General features: G+C 43.5%; 1 protein-coding gene across 27 annotated transcripts in view; it reads right to left on the bottom strand.

The window, feature by feature from the left end:
* The window catches only part of ZNF23 (zinc finger protein 23), a 54,092-nt gene that overhangs the window by 5,060 nt on the left and 32,585 nt on the right, over positions 1-16,447 (bottom strand). For 6 of the 27 annotated variants that reach the window (XM_058708883.1, XM_058708876.1, XM_058708874.1 and 3 more), the window contains 3 exons: positions 5,089-5,213; positions 2,799-2,925; positions 2,090-2,203 (listed from right to left, as the gene is read on the bottom strand). In XM_058708883.1, the coding sequence (XP_058564866.1) occupies positions 2,090-2,203; positions 2,799-2,925; positions 5,089-5,181 (334 nt within the window). In that variant the 5' untranslated portion in view covers positions 5,182-5,213. The other 21 variants (XM_058708888.1, XM_058708889.1, XM_058708879.1 and 18 more) reach the window with 20 other exon arrangements.

Raw genomic sequence — 16,447 nt, 5'->3', positions numbered from 1 at the left:
ACTTCTTATGTGGATCAAACATTTATATTCTTTGCCAATTTTTCTATACTAGTGAACTTCTATTTACCAAACCCTACAGTGTGGCAGATGCTACCAGTTTCTTAACCAGTATCATTCTCCCTTTCTTCCTTACTAGCACAGCCTCCAATGTGTTTGAGGTAGCAGTAAAAACTACAGCTAAAAACTATTTTCTTCCCTCTCCTGCAGTAGGGGCACCAGAAGACACAGTTGTAGCAAATATAAACAGATGTCACTATGTGGGCCTTCTGAAAAAGCTTTTTTTTTTTTTTTTTTCAACGTTTTTTATTTATTTTTGGGACAGAGAGAGACAGAGCATGAACGGGGGAGGGGCAGAGAGAGAGGGACACACAGAATTGGAAACAGGCTCCAGGCTCCGAGCCATCAGCCCAGAGCCTGACGCGGGGCTCGAACTCACGGACCGCGAGATCGTGACCTGGCTGAAGTCGGACGCTTAACCGACTGCGCCACCCAGGCGCCCCTGAAAAAGCTTTTTAACAGAGAATCAACTCAGCTGACATGGACCTTGTGCCCTAGGCCTTCCGCTTCTATCTAAAAGCCATCTGATTCCTCACTCCAATTAACAAACACAAACTAATTGGATTGATGTTCCCATTCTCAGCTAAGATCACGATGGGTTATTCAAAAACTTCAAAGACTTCAGGATTGTCTGTTGCCTACGGAATGAAATCCAGACTCCTTTGAGGAGATCCACGATTATATGGAGCTTCCTCCATATTATATGCAATGCACTTTAAACTCTTGATTTTGCAAAACATGTCTTCCTTTGTCAGGAATCATCTGGTTGAATGACTACAAGAAACAAAAATCCACTGAATCTTTAAAGGATTCATGGGACACCTGAGTGGCTTAATCAGTTAAGTGTCTAACTTCGGCTCAGGTCATAATCTCGTAGCCCATGAGTTCAAGCCCCACATGGGGCTCTGTGCTGACAGCTCGAGCCTGGAGCCTGCTTCAGGATTCTGTGTCTCCCTCTCTCTGCCCCTCCCCCACTCATGCTCTGTCTCTCCCTCTCTCTAAAACAAACAAACATTACAAAAAAGTTTTTTTAAGTAAATAAATAAGAGGATTCATTGAAAGGACACAAGAGAATCTTATGGACCACAAACGCAGAGAAGTAAATAGGAAATCACAAGAAATGGGAAATCATCTGGCAACTACTCGGCTTAAGCCAATGAGAAGCTTGCTACTTCAAGTAAGATCTGGGAAACGGATACATTGGCAGAACCTGAGAATTAACAGAAATGTAGACTCTTGGCCCCATGCCGGACTTACTAAATGACAATATGCATATTTACAAGATACCCAGAGGTGATTCATTTGCACATCATTTGAGAAGCACTGAACTGAGAGCACTTCCTTCCGCCTTATTTCCCACAGCTTAAGCTGTCTTCTCCACAAAAAAAAAAATTAATAAAAACTAATATTTCACTGAGCACACACTGTAAGTTACACATTTAATATGTATTATCTCATGTAATCCTGAACCCACAAGACTAGCACTGTTCTCTCATTTTATTATTCCATTTTCAGGGATAAAAACATTGAATCTTAGAGAACTCAAATAACTGACATACTCAAAGTCACAATTAGGAAATCCTGTAACTAGGAATAGCAGTTGGGATTGAACCTCAGGGAAGTCTACTCCAAAGACTGTACTTTTAACCACCAGGCTATTCTGCCTTTCTGTACAAAAAGACTGTTAATTCTCCATCCATCACATTAAGTGTACAATGTTTAGAAAGTAGCAAGGACCCCAAAATACTGAATCTATTCATTTCATCTGAGAAAGGCAGAATTCCAAAATTAGAACTGAAAAGAATTAGAATAAGGCATTTGAAAAAAAGATCTGTTCTTGGAATTACAAAGAAACAGCAAACTGCAAAAATAATCAGGTCTCAACTGTACATATCTCCATAAATCATCAACATTATTTAAATTTTATTTTCTACAGCTGGCTCATAAATGTGGCATGCTTATATATTGCTAACGTTGGTTTTCTTCCTAAAGAGTTTAACTCCCCCATAAAAGGCAACTGTGTGTCCCTTACCAGTCCAGACACCCTGGGAGCCTATTTCTGTTCCAGCCACCAGTGGAGATGGGTCCCCCAGCTCACCTGCTCCCTCTAGTTGCAATATCACAGCAGGTTTGAGAAGCGAAAATCCTGTTTAGGGGGAAAGAAAGAGGACAGAGAGGTGAATAATCTCCCAGAGATGAGTTCTTAAGCCTCTTCTCCAACTGTCTTGGCAATGGGAAGGGAAAATAAGAGCTGTAGGGGATCCCATGCCTAAAGACGACAGGAAAGGGTGGAATGGCTTGGAAAGTGTATGTGTGTATGTTGCGGGGGGGGGGGGGGTGGGGGGGGTGGGGAGGGGTACCTGAGAAGGTGTGGGAGGAGTTGGGAATGGCCTGAACTGTGGGCCCGAAAGACCAAGATATGCAGGTCAGATGAGGGTGAATGTGAAGATAATGCTGTGGAACAGTAAGTTTCTTTTTCCCACACTGTATCCAAACCACAACTTCTAGAGGATGGATAAAGAGTGCACACTAGTCCCAGCAAAGTCCTATATTGGCCCAATAAAGGCTTGGGATTCACCCTTTCCAGCAACCCCTAACTCAAGGGGGATTAGGAATCTCAACCCCTGGGGTTCCGGCTCAGTAAAGGATTTCTACAGACCCCACCTGCAACCTGTCAGGGGTCAATAAGCCAGGAAACCCCAACTGGCAGAGTCTGGGTCCCAGGGGGAGAGAGGCCTTACCCAGGGAGGCCACATTTCCATAATTCTCCAGCATCACATCCCTGTACAGGGCCCTCTGTGCAGGGGACAGGCCATTCCATTCCGTCTGAGTGAAGTACACAGCCACGTCCTCGAAGGTCACCGACTTCTGAAACAACAGGTTCCTGCTGCCCTAGGGCCAGTTCCATGGCTCAGGCCCTAGGTGAGGGGCAGAGGGCAGTTTAAGGGCTTGGGGAGGGAGCTTGTGAAGAGCACAAAATTAATAAAAAAGGGAAAGGTTTGAGAAAAAGCACCTGGAAAGTAAACCATGGAGAATTATCTGACCTCTCTCATGGCAGGGAAACCTCATGCCATATTTTACATTTATAAAAGATATCCTAAGTTGGGATGACAGAAAAAAATTCCCATAATCAAGTTCCCCAAAAGCAACTCCATTCTTTCTGCTAGCCATGTCCTCAGGGGCAGATATGGCTCAGGACTTGCCCACCAGCATGCCCACCCTGATCCCTACCCCCATAAACCTCCAGCCACCCCCAGAGAACAGCTACGGCCTCCATCTCAACCAGCCCCCATCTGGATTCCTGTCACTGACCCTGCCACGAGGGGCTGTGCAACTGCCTGAGCACCTCTAGCAGCTCAGTGCTGCCCAGACTGGCTGAGGCAGGAACGGCAGCCCATTCTGCTTCCAGATGGGTCTTGCTGAAAACCCGATTTTGTTACATGCTCCCATCAGGCCTCATCCTCTCCAACTTTACCCAAGAACTCACTGTTTCTCCAGGGCTCAGGAAAGAGGGGAGATCAACCTTCCTAGTGGCCAGGTGCTCTGCCACCATTCCAGCTGCTCATCTCTGCATCACTACACCGTGCACCCGGCACAGGCCCTGCATCAGGATTGATGCCTCCCTTCCGGGCAGCTGCGGCCTCTGGTTGCGCTTTCTCCCTACCCACCTCAGTCCTCTGTAATAACCTGGGTGACATGCTGGCAGGGATATACCCTCAATTCCTTTCTGCCAGGATTTTGCTTGATTCTACTGACCCCCACCCATCAACAAGCATAGTCCAACCACTGGGTGAGTCTGAGCGTCACTCATCTGTGACCCTGGATGGGCCAAGGAACTTCTCTGCACAAAATTAAATACCTTCACTGCCCACCACCACCACCCTTTACCCCAGCAAGTTGGAGGCTCCTGAATTCAACCCCACCCCACCCCACCCCACCCCACCCCCTCCACTATCTGCGCAGGAAACGTCAGCTAGAATCCTGGGAAATGTTCCTGACTCCTCCCTCTCTCTTACTCTACCCTCAATCCTGACTCTCCATATCCTAAAGATTTTGTTAAGCATTACTTGAATTGGGTTCTTTTTTTTTTTTTTTTTAACAACTACTTTCCTTGATGAATCCCATTATCACCTGGACCAATGGAATTTTTTCTAAGTGGACACCTTCCTCTTGAATCACCCTGAAAATTATTCCCTACACAGCCATGACAAATCTGACCACCTTAACGTCACTGATTGCACAGGTCACAGGAATGAGCAGAGAAGAATCAAATAACAGCTGTGTGACTTTGGGAAAGGCACTCTGCTCCCCTTTGCCTTCCTATGTTTTGTAGCAGAGTGAGCACAACACAGCACCTATGTCAAGGGCAAGGAATCAAGACTGAGCGATCCATGCAAGTGCTTAGTATTATGCCTGCAGCATAGCAAGCCGCAAACAGTGCTATTGGAATTACTGTGACTATGATTATTCCCAACCTGTAGTCCATGGAGGTCCATGGATGTGCTTCAGGGTGTCCGTGAAGTCCCTGAAATTGTATGGAAAATTTGGTTTGCATGCTTATTTTTCTAAGGGAGGGGGAGGGTCCAGAGCTTTTATCAGAAACCTAAAGTTTGAGCCCCTGCACCCAAGCCCTGAAAGTCTCTCCAGGACACAATGAGACATCCTGTCCCATAGGACTTCCTGTTTTTTCCCTCTCCAGACCCCACTACCCTCGTCTGCACACCATATTAGAGGCACAGCCATCCTTTGTGTTGACCTGGTCCTACTACTCCTTTTCACTTATGCCCTGGTCTCTGGACATCCTAAGCCGGTGCTACCCTCCTCCATTCACATCCGTGCACGGACCATCCTCCATGGGCAGCTTCCTGTTGCCTATTCACCAGAGGAGCAAAGAACCTCAGTGTGCAGAACACTTCACCCCTGCCTTCAGGGATGCTCTCCTGCTGCTTCCATCCCTTCACGTCACCGCTCTTCCCATGAGTTCCAGGCGGAAGCGAGGAGGACCCCTCCAACTTCCATCACAAAGCTCACCAGCTTCCCTTCTTCAATGTGAAACTGCTCAGAAGAAGAGCTGAAGGACCCACAGCTCACCTGGGGCCAGGCTGTCAGGAGCATGGCTGCCATTACCTGCTCTCCCTCTCAGAGAAGGCCTGGAGCTGAGGAAAAACAGAGAGACAGATGTGAAGCAAGTCCCGCCCCTGCAGGAACAACACAGCCCCTCAGAGAAGATGTGAGACACAGACAGCCAGTGTCCAGACAGGAATGCAAGCGGGAGCTGCCACAAGAAGAAGGGGGTGAGGGGCGCCTGGGTGGCGCAGTCGGTTAAGCGTCCGACTTCAGCCAGGTCACGATCTCGCGGTCCGTGAGTTCGAGCCCCGCGTCAGGCTCTGGGCTGATGGCTCGGAGTCTGGAGCCTGTTTCCGATTCTGTGTCTCCCTCTCTCTCTGCCCCTCCCCCGTTCATGCTCTGTCTCTCTCTGTCCAAAAATAAATTAAAAACGTTGGAAAAAAAAAAAAAAAGAAGAAGGGGGTGATCCAGTGCCCACGACCCCTCCCACCGATGACACTGATCCTAAGAACCCTAGGGTTTTACAATTCTGACACATATCACATACACTAGAACATACATAAAATGTATAGAGAGCCTAAAGGATAATAAAGCAACAATTCAGCTCAAGAAATAGAACATTACCAAGATCATGGACTTACTTCTTTTTCTCTAAACAAGGATCATCCTCGATTACACTGCAAGGGAAGCCAGGCCAGCACAGCTGCAGCCCCATCACAGAGGCCTGAGAGTCATGCCCCAGGGAGCTGGAGGAGACAGCTATTCCCCTACATCCTGCTTATTCCGTTACATAACTGAGTGTTCTCAAGAGCCCTGATACCTCTGTAGAGATCTTGGGAGGCCAGCCTCCCACATGGCCCAGGTTTACCTTTGAGGTCCCGTGCTGCCTCCTCATACTTTCCAGCCCTCTGATAGTGAAGAAGCCAGGGCCTCAGCATCCTGAGAGAGGGGTCACTCAATTATCTAGGGTCCCATGACCGAACACTCCTTGCTCATTGTATTCAAAACACATGGACTGGTTATTTTCTGGTTACTGCTCCCAAAGTCAGTCTTGAAAACCTGTGTTTTCCTAAAATATCATCTATGTCTTCTAGGGTTTCACTTTAGTGCAGAACTGTGGAAAACACTGGTTCATGATTCTTTCCATTTCTTCCATATCTGGAACTACTTTGTTTTTCCCACTTCTTTTGAATATGTGTGCTTTCTAGACCCTTTCTCCTTTGTTAATGTTATGGATGGAACATGTCTCCCCACCCCCCCAAATTCATATGATGAAGTCCTCTCCCCCAACATGACTATATTTGGATACAGATCCTATGAGGTAATAAGGTTAAACAAAGCCATAATATGAGAGGTCTGGTGCCCCTATAAAAAAGCAGAAGAGACACCAGAGTTCATTTTCTACCATGTGAGGACAAAATGAGAAGACAGCCAACTGTAACTCAAGGAGAGCCCTTATCAAGAACCGAATTGTGTGGCATCTTAATCTTGGGCTCCCAGCCTCCAGAACTGTGAGAAATAAATCTCTGTTGTTTAAGCCGAATAACTTACTGTATTTTGTTACGGCAGCCTGAGCAGACTAACAAAGTCAAGTGGAACAATGATTTGTCTATTTGAATGTTGTTTTCTTTTATTTTTAAAGAATAAGCTTTTCTATTTATTTAGAACATCACTCTTCTATTTCCTTATGTTCTGCTTTCTTTGTTTCTTTAGCTCTGTAACAGATACTTTATGTACCACTCCAAATCCTCTGGTCTCAGCCCAGTTCCAGAGGCTTTGATCAGCTTTGCGCAGGGACAATCTACCAATGCCTCCTCAAGGATCTATACCACATGTGGCTGGCTCCTGCCCTGGGGCTTTTCTGGCATCCTGTGTGGGACATCTGCAGATACCTGTGGATACCTGCTAGGTCCCGAAACACAGACAAGTAAAGGCTTGTGAGGCCACCCTTGACCAATAGGGGATAGAAGTCAATGGATAAATATTTTCTCCTTTAGTCCCCTACATTAGCAGCCATGAGATTCCAAGGCTGCTCAAAGATCCTGCAAGAATGAGCGCCCGGGGCCTATAGACAGGCCAGCCTGACAACACATCCTTGTATTGGCTCTCCCTCCTCTGTTTTACTCCCCTTGCTGTTCACTCTGCCCTTGGAATACATTCCCAAATAAAGTGCCTGCACAGAAACCTCTGTCCTGTGTTTTGCTTCTGGGGGAAGCTAGACTGCGAAAGGTTTTTTCCTACCTTCCTGAGGATGCATGATTTATTCATTTATGTTTATTCTTTACTATTTAGCAATTAAAATCTGTATGGCCATAAATTTTCCCTCTGAATACACTATTACCCACAGGCCAAAGGTTTTGAAAAAAATATTTTATGTTTTAATTATATTAATTATATTTTATAGCTAGTCAGCAACTGTGTTTTGTCTCTGACCACAGAATTGTTTAGGATAGTTTGTTATTAATTTCTTCTCTGTTCATAATTTTGGCTTTATTGCATGGTGTTTAAATAACCTGATCTATTTACTTCTGCTTTACAAAGTTTTGGGGGCTTTTTGTTTTTGTTTTTTTTTTAGCTGAAATGCCTAAAAAAAATTCTACGAATGCTTAAAAAGAAAACCTATCCTATAATGGAAGAACATATAATTCTATTTCAATCTAATAAATCAACTCTACTTATTTTGTTACGCAGATATTTTTCTGTAATCCATGATCACTGTTACCTAATTAAACTGAGATAGCCAGTAAAGAGCAAATGCTCACAAAACACTGAACCCACATGTATCATGAACAAATCTTTTCAAGTCTTTAAGAAATGAGTAGTTCTAACAGTACTGAAACTGTATAAAAAAAACAGCAAAATAAGTTTCCCAGTCCTTTTTATGATGCCAGCACAATACTGATGTAAAAACCACAGAGCAGTCTCATTTATGAATACTCACAGAAAAATCCCCACTATAAAGGAATAGACTCCAGTAGTTCATTAAAGTGACATGCCATGACTAAAAGGGATCATCCCAGGAAAGCAAGTAAAGCTCAATATCAAGATACAGATTAGTATACTTTTTCACATGAATAAATCAAAGAAAAATAAACACACTCTCCATCCCAACAGATGCCAAAGGAATTTAATGAAATTCAATATTCATGCCTAAATTTAAAAATGTATGCCCTAGAGAAACTCTCATATGTAGAAAATATGTACAAAATTATTATCAGTATTTTAATTTAAAAAAACTGGAAACGGGGCGCCTGGGTGGCGCAGTCGGTTAAGCGTCCGACTTCAGCCAGGTCACGATCTCGCGGTCCGTGAGTTCGAGCCCCGCGTCGGGCTCTGGGCTGATGGCTCAGAGCCTGGAGCCTGTTTCCGATTCTGTGTCTCCCTCTCTCTCTGCCCCTCCCCCGTTCATGCTCTGTCTCTCTCTGTCCCAAAAATAAATAAATAAAAAAAAAAAAAAAAAAAAGTTGAAAAAAAAAAAAAACCTGGAAACAACCTACATATCCACTGAGAGTACATAAACTGTCTTACCTTTTTTAAAAAAAAATTTATGTTTTTAGTTTAAATTTGAAAGACAGAGAGAGAGAGAGAGGGAATGAGTGGGGGAAGGGCAGAGAGAGAGACACACACAGAATCGGAAGCAGGCTCCAGGCTCTGAGCTGTCAGCACAGAGCCCAATGTGGGGCTCGAAATCAGGAATCATGAGATCATGACATGAGCTGAAGTCAGACGCTCAACTGACTGAGTCACCCAGGTGTCCCTGTCCTATCATTTTTTAAATGAACATTACCCACCCCCACCAAAAAATGAACATTACCCAGCAGCAAAAATGAACAGCTCACAATTACATAGATGTAACAGCTCACAACAAACAACAGCTCACAAACAACATAAAAAATGAACAGCTCACAACAACATAGATGACTTCAGGAACATAATCTTGAGTTACAAGAGGGGCACCTAGGTGGCTCAGTCGGTTAAGTATCAGACTTTAGATATCAACCCAGGTCATGATCTCACAGTCGTGAGATCAAGCCCCACATCAGGCTCTGCGCTGGGTGTGGAGCCTACTTGGGATTCTCTCTCTTCTGTCTGTCTCTCTCTGCCCCTCCCTGCACACATGTGAATTCTCTCTCTCTCAAAAAAAAAAATTAACTGAAATAAAATTATAAAAATAAAAATGTTTTCTTTTTTAAAAATTGAGTTATACAAGCCCCAGATGACTAGAGACACTACAATGCCATTTTCATAAAGCTCAAAAACAAAATGTTTACAGACATATTTTGTGTGATAAAATTATTTTTATAAATAGGTAAGATGACGATTAATACAAAATTCTAGTTGTTACCTCTAGAGGTAGGAAGTTGGGAGCTGGGTTGAGAAGGAGCACACAGAGAGATGCACCAATACCAGAAATGTTCTCCTCCTTAAAGGGGTGGTGTGTTCATGGGTGCTCATTTTACCATTATGCTTCTTAAATGTCATGCTAGATGCAGTCTTCGGTATACATGAATAACGTTTTTTAAAAAGATACTTATCTCTATGATATGGAGTGGTTTCCAGAATATATCTTCAAATGAAACAAGCAAATGCAAAAGGTAGAGTGCTACCTTTTGTGTACCAAAAAATGGGAGTATAAGAAAATACACATGTATCTGGTCAATTGTACAAAAAAAAAAAAAAAAATAGAAGGATAAATCAGAAACTAAGGAGAATGGTTGCCTCAAATATGGGTAGGAAGTGAAAGGAGCCTGTGATGCAAACAGGCTGGAAGGAAATAGGGTAGATGAGATTGGCAGGGGAAAGGAGGGCGTGACAGGCTTCTCTGAGTGTGCCTTTTTGTTCTGACACTCATAACCATAGTAATGTTTCACATATCCAAATATACAGACATTAAGCCAACCAACCAGGATGGGATAGGGTGGCGAGCCAAAAAGGAATACAAACAACAGCAAATGAGCCTAACTATACTACAATTGACTAATATAACCACACTGAAGTGGTGGGAAAGAAAAGAACTAAATAACTTTGGAAAACAGTGTTTTAACTAGATACTACAAGGCTAAAAAAACCTGTGCCCAAATGCTTCTTGAGGATACATGATTTATTTACTCATTTCATTCTTCTCTATTTGGCAATTAAAATCTATTAAGGCCATAAATTTCCCTCTGCATACACTACCAGCCACATTCCAGAGATATATACATATATAGAGATAGACAAATATATACATATGTGTGTGTGTGTGTGTGTGTGTGTAATTTCATGTGTTAATTACTATAATTTAGTGTAGTATAGTGTTTTCGTAAAATTGCTTCTCATGAAGGTATGAATGAGGAATTCTGGGGCTATTTTATGTGTATTCTAGGACTTCGCAAATAAGTGATTATAAATCATCCCCAGATCATTGTCATCCCAACGGCCCACGAGTAGGGCCAAGTTACCTTTTGGAACACACAGCTCCAGGAGACAGTGCCCTTCAAAAGCCGGGCTGGTTCTGCTCCCCGGTGTCTGGGAGGGCTCTGCTTTTTCTGCGCTCTCACTGAACCCTGATTCACGACCCTATGTTAGGAGTCAGGAGGCATACGGTCCATACTTGAAATGCATATAGGTAAGAGCCCCTGTACGACTTCAACATGTTAAAACACTAGTGATATCACCTCAAGCCGCTTCACTCCTGCCAATATTCCACCCCCTGGCTGCTCCGACATATCTTCCCAAAAGGTCAGTAGTATCTTCCCCGAACAAAATGCTAAATGCTCGGGGTTCCGAGGTTGTGACGGTAATCCGGCTTCGCCTTCCACGGGATGGAACGTATTCGGCCACCAAGTCCAAAGTGGGAGTCGAGGAGGGGCGGAGGAGGACCGCGGGCAGCCGTTCTACCCACTCCTGCAAGTGCGGGAGGCCCATCCGCACAGCACCCACAGCTACTCGCCGGGGCACCGCCCCCGCCGCCTGCAGCCCCACACTCACCTCGCAGCAGGCGGCTTCGTGGCGCGGCGGGAAGTGCGTCACCAGGCCGCGGCCCAGCCTCTCTAGGAGCAGCGTTGCTACCAGTGAGTAGCACTCTGGCCCCGCCTCTGCGCTCTGAGTCTCGGTGTCGGAGGCTCCTGGGCCCTACGCTCAGGTCTTGCAGGTCTGAGCAGCAGGGCAGTTGTTCCTCGAGGTGGGCTGGGGAAGAGTCGGAGGCCGGCAATGACGCCGGGGATCTGTATCTTAGTAAAGCTCCCGGTTCTACCGGATTCGGGAGTTTCCGGACTGGGCCAGTGGATCGATCACACGCCGACAGACCTTAAGGCAGCCTTTTTGTAACAAATATTTCCTAGTGACTGTTTTATTCTCCTGTCGTGAAACTTACGATCATGACTTAGAAGATCATAGGTAATATAAACAACCTACATTTTAAAAACTAATATTATGCTTTAATAGAGGAGATAAAATACACCTTTCAATATGCAAATGTATGCTCGTGACTGCTATAGGAGACCTAATGAAGTGGTGGATAATTTGCCTTTTCACATGGAATGTGCCTGAACGCCACAGCCACAACGCTGTCTGTCTTACGCTGGTGTTTCAAAAAATCACAAGGTACGATCCAAAATGGTGAACACTTTTTGGTAAAGTTTAAGTGAAACAGTACAATCTTCGTTTGATTTTATAGGTATAGTAATTATATTTCTGGAGAATCAACGTATGTTAATTAAAACTGTGTAGAAATCGTTGTGTTTAGGGGAACCTGCGTGGTTCAGTCCGTTAAGCCTCTGACTTTGGCTCAGGTCAGGATCTTGCGGGTCACTGGCAGTGCCGAGCCTGCTTGAGATCCTCTCTCTCACACTCTCTCTCTCTCTCTCTCTCTCACACACTCTCTCTCTCTCTCTCTCTGCCCCTCCCCCATTTGTGCACGTGCACACTCGCTCGCGCTCTCTCTCTCAATCTGTTTCTCAAAATAAATGAATTAACTTAAAAAAATTAGTTGTGTCTAGCTGAAAACACTTTCTAGACTCAGGTCATTTATCAAGTTTTTACCTACATGAATGTCCTGAAAGTATGTGAAAACTATTTCAAATAAGTGGAACCCTTCTGTGCATTGCAGGATTCCTGGCTCTCCAGGCTCCCATCAAACACCACCAAACACTGTAACAAAAATACTCCCATAAAATTCCAAAATGGGTGGTGGGGGGAGGCGGGGAACAGCACTAAAAGCCACTGGATTGGACCATCCTTAGGTTCTGATCCCGCAATGCTACAGCACTGGAATGTGATTGGTGGTAGGTCCCACCCACCTCTCCAGCCTCTCACCACACCTATTCTTCCTCCTCTATCAACTTCAGCCCCACTTTCCGAACAGGGCTCCCTAAACCTAGAATACCCTTCCTACTCTCCAATCTTGACTATTCCTTGAAGTCTCTGCTCAAATCCCATTTCCCTTTGAAAGCAAGCCTTCCCTGAGCACCTAGAATAAGGCAGGCCCGCCAGTTATGTGCCATCACAGCACTCTATTTCTCCGTACTTGGCACATGTGTGCTTTTTTAATGATACCAGTTTATTTAACTGTCTTCTCTGCTCACTCCAAGAAGCAAGGACTATATCTATCTTGTTCAACACCATTATCCTCAGCTAAAGCACAAGGCCTGGCACAAAGGAAGTATGCAACAAACATTTGTCGTTGACATCGTCCAAAGACTCCAACCCCAACTCCAGAGTAGAACCCTTCTTCATTTCTGTGCCACTAGAGGTGGGATATATATTATGCCTGGAATCATAACATTGACCAGGAGCCCTTCTCAGTTTTGCCTTGACCTTGATCATCACTGTTTTCCTAAAATGAGCACTTTCATGGCCTCTCTTGTTCAGATAGAAAAATGGTCCCAGGATTCAGCACAGTGATAGCTGGAGATTACATTGTTCTTGGCATTACGTGGTTTTTGTTTTTTTTTTTTTGTTATTGTTTTCCTTTAGCAGATCTTTAGCTAGGACTGAGGGCTTGACTGAAGAAATAGGAAGGAATTAGGAGATCCCAGTGTCACAGAAGTCCTGGGCCCAAATGTTAGATCATAAATCAGTCACTCATCTTACAGATAAGAAAATAAGGCCTCCAAAGTAACCATGAAGCTCTGACTCCTAAGTGTATGAGGACAGGCACACACCAAGTTACAAAAGGCCTGAAGAAGCAGAGACCACTTGTCTGTTGATCTCTATTCTTCCCTTATATAGTAACAGAATCTATAGCAAGCCAAAGACAGTCCAGAAAAAATAACACGTTTTCTGGCTCTCTTTAAATCCAAGCGTGACAACACGACCAACTTCTGATAAATAGACTATAAGCAAAAGTGGTGCCATGCTCTTAAATAGAAGGAACATGCATTTCCTGTCCCAGTATCCATCAGCTAGGTGGAACACTGACAAGGGGGTGAGCATCTTGAACCATGTGAATGAGGATGTGGTTCCTAGGGTTGACATAGCTGCTGGGTGGTATCATAAAGCTGCTGTACCAGCCCTAGACTGCTTAACTTCAGATGATACATAAGTGAGAAATAAGTTGTCATCATGTTTAACCACATTGATTTGGGTTCTTCAAATCAATGCCCACAGCGATAGCCTTACCAATACCCCTAGGAATAAGGGATGATGGAAAAATCATACATACTTAAAAACAAACTTAAAAATTTAGGCTGGTTCTCATATTTCGCTGCTCTGGAAGGCTGGGCTTGCAGCCATGTTTCCCTCTGCTCGGCTCTAAGTATCCTCTGCCCCTCCAGTCCCAGGGCCTCCCTAAAACCTTTCCTCCCTTGCCCACCAGGAGAAACTGACAAATCTTCTCATGTTAAAAAAATATTTTTTGGTGTTTCTAGTTTTAAGATGACACAGTAAAGGTTGTTCTACCTGCATTTCCTCTTGAAAATTGTGGGAAAACAACAAAGTCTGGGGTTCATTTCAAGAGTTCAAGAATGTTTCAATATTATAAAAATTCTCTTTACTTATTATGAATTAACAAACCACTCAACCTACTATGTGGAGAAATAGGGCAGGGAGAGATCTTATTCAAAAAAGCAACAAAGAGACCAAAAAAAACTTAAGAATAAACTTAATAATAAATGTTTAAGACATAGACGAAGGAAAATTTAAATACTCAGGGACTAAACCAACAAAAACAACAACAATAAAAACTTGTATAAATGAAAAGGCAGAGGTAATTTTTCAAAGAAAGGGCATTCATCTTGACTTGACCTGTAAGTCCAATTTCAAACTATTTTGGAAAAAAAAAAAAGAAGAAAGTGGAAGGAATTGTCCTACACAAATAAAACGACAATAGGATTTGTTTGGGATCTTGTGAAGATGATTCTAAGGTTTATCTAGGGCAAAAATGTCATATATTCACAAGATATTACTAAAACAAAAATGCAAAAGGACTGAATGTTAAAGATATACCAGACAAGTGTTAAGCTAAAGTAAAAATACCATTAACTATATTAATATAGTAATGACTTTAAGACAAAAAGTGTTATCAGGCAAGGTTCCATTTAAGGCAATATAGTGAAAGATATAAACTAGTATCCAGAAATTTAGGATAAGATACAATTTATAACATGATTTTATACCTAGCTCACAGGAAAGTATACCCAGGTACCAAACCTGAACAAGAAACTAAAACCAATGAGTTTAGCTGCATTGAATGCTTTGGCCAACACAAGTAGAAACAGTGGAGATTTGAAGATCTTGATACCTGAGGAGGCTGAATCATAATATTCAGGAGGCCACATGAAACAAGTAGGAATTAGGACTTCTCACAAACACATACACCCACTAAAATGCCTGGACCCAGGAAAGGATAAATTAGGGGAAAAAATCTTCCCACTAGCAAAGAGAGATAACAAAGAAGTCCTTTTGTAGGTTTTAGAGTGGTAGTGGGGATGTCCCCTAAGAATTTAGAATTATAGTCTGTATTACTGAATACATAGTTTAATACTACCTACCTGGACCAGTAACTCATAATCTAAGAACTAGAAAACTGCTGAAATAGTCATTATAGATTTTGGAGACAATGGCATTTAAAGGTTATTATAACTGCATCTGCAGATTGAAAAATTAAATAGAGACATGGAAAATAGAGAAATGTCCTATGTCAGGGGGATCTGGGTTGACTCGGTTAAGTATCTGACTCTTGATTTCGGCTCAGGTCACAATCTCACAGTTTGTGAGTTTGAGCCCCACATCGGGCTCTGTGCTGACAGTGCAGAGCCTGCTTGGGATTCTCTCCCTGCCCCTTCCCCAAGTACACACACACACACTCTCTCTCTCTCAAAATAAATAAACTGAAAAAAAAAAAAATACACTGGACAGAGGGGCACCTGGGTGGCTCAGTTGGTTGAGCATCTGACTCTTGATTTTGGTTCAGGTCATAATCCCAGGGTTGTGGGACTGAGCCCTTCATCAGGCTCCATGTTTGGCATGCTTGGCATGCTTGGCTTAAGATTCTCTCTCTCCCTCTGCCCCTCTTCCCCCACACTCCTGCTCTCCCTCTCTCTCTCTCTCAAATAAATTTTTAAAAATACACTAAACAGGGGGCGCCTGAGTGGCTCAGTCAGTTAAGCGTCTGACTTCAGCTCAGGTCATGATCTCACAGTTTGAGTTTGAGCCCCGCATTGGGCTCTGGGCTGACAGCTCAGAGCCTGGAGCCCGCTTCAGATTCTGTGTCTCCCTCTGTCTGCCCCTCCGCTGCTTGCACTCTGTCTCATTGTCTCAAAAATAAATACACATTAAACATTTTTTTTTAAAAATACACTGAACAGAATTGAGTAGATATGGGGGGCGGGGGGGGGGGTAGGAAACACGTTTTAAAAAAAACATAGTGAACTTGAAGTCATAGCAGTAAAAACTATCCAAAAAGAAACAGAGAAAGGGATGCCTGGGTGGCTCAGTCAGTTGAGCATCCAACTTTGGCTCAGGTCATGATCTTATGGTTCATGGGTTCCAACCCTTCATCAGTCCCTGTGCTGACAGCTCAGAGCCTGGAGCCTGCTTCGGATTCTGTCTCCATCTCTCTTTCTGCCCTTCCCCTGCTCGTGCTCTCTCTCTCTCAAATATAAATAAACATTAGAAAGTTAAAAAAGGGAAAGAAAAAGACACAGAAAAGAAAATAAAAAATAAATGAACACTAACAAAACATATACAACACTTGAATATTGACAACCACAAAATGCTGATGGAAGAATCAAAGAAGATCTACACAAATGGGGATAAATATCAGGTTCATAGATAGGAAGATTTAGCATAAGAAAGATGTGAGCTCTCCCCAAATTGATATACAGGTTTAATGCAACTCTTA

This window comes from Neofelis nebulosa, chromosome 17 (genome assembly GCF_028018385.1).
Source record: "Neofelis nebulosa isolate mNeoNeb1 chromosome 17, mNeoNeb1.pri, whole genome shotgun sequence".
Classification (NCBI taxonomy): domain Eukaryota; kingdom Metazoa; phylum Chordata; class Mammalia; order Carnivora; family Felidae; genus Neofelis; species Neofelis nebulosa.
This window is presented reverse-complemented; position numbering and strand designations above follow the sequence as displayed.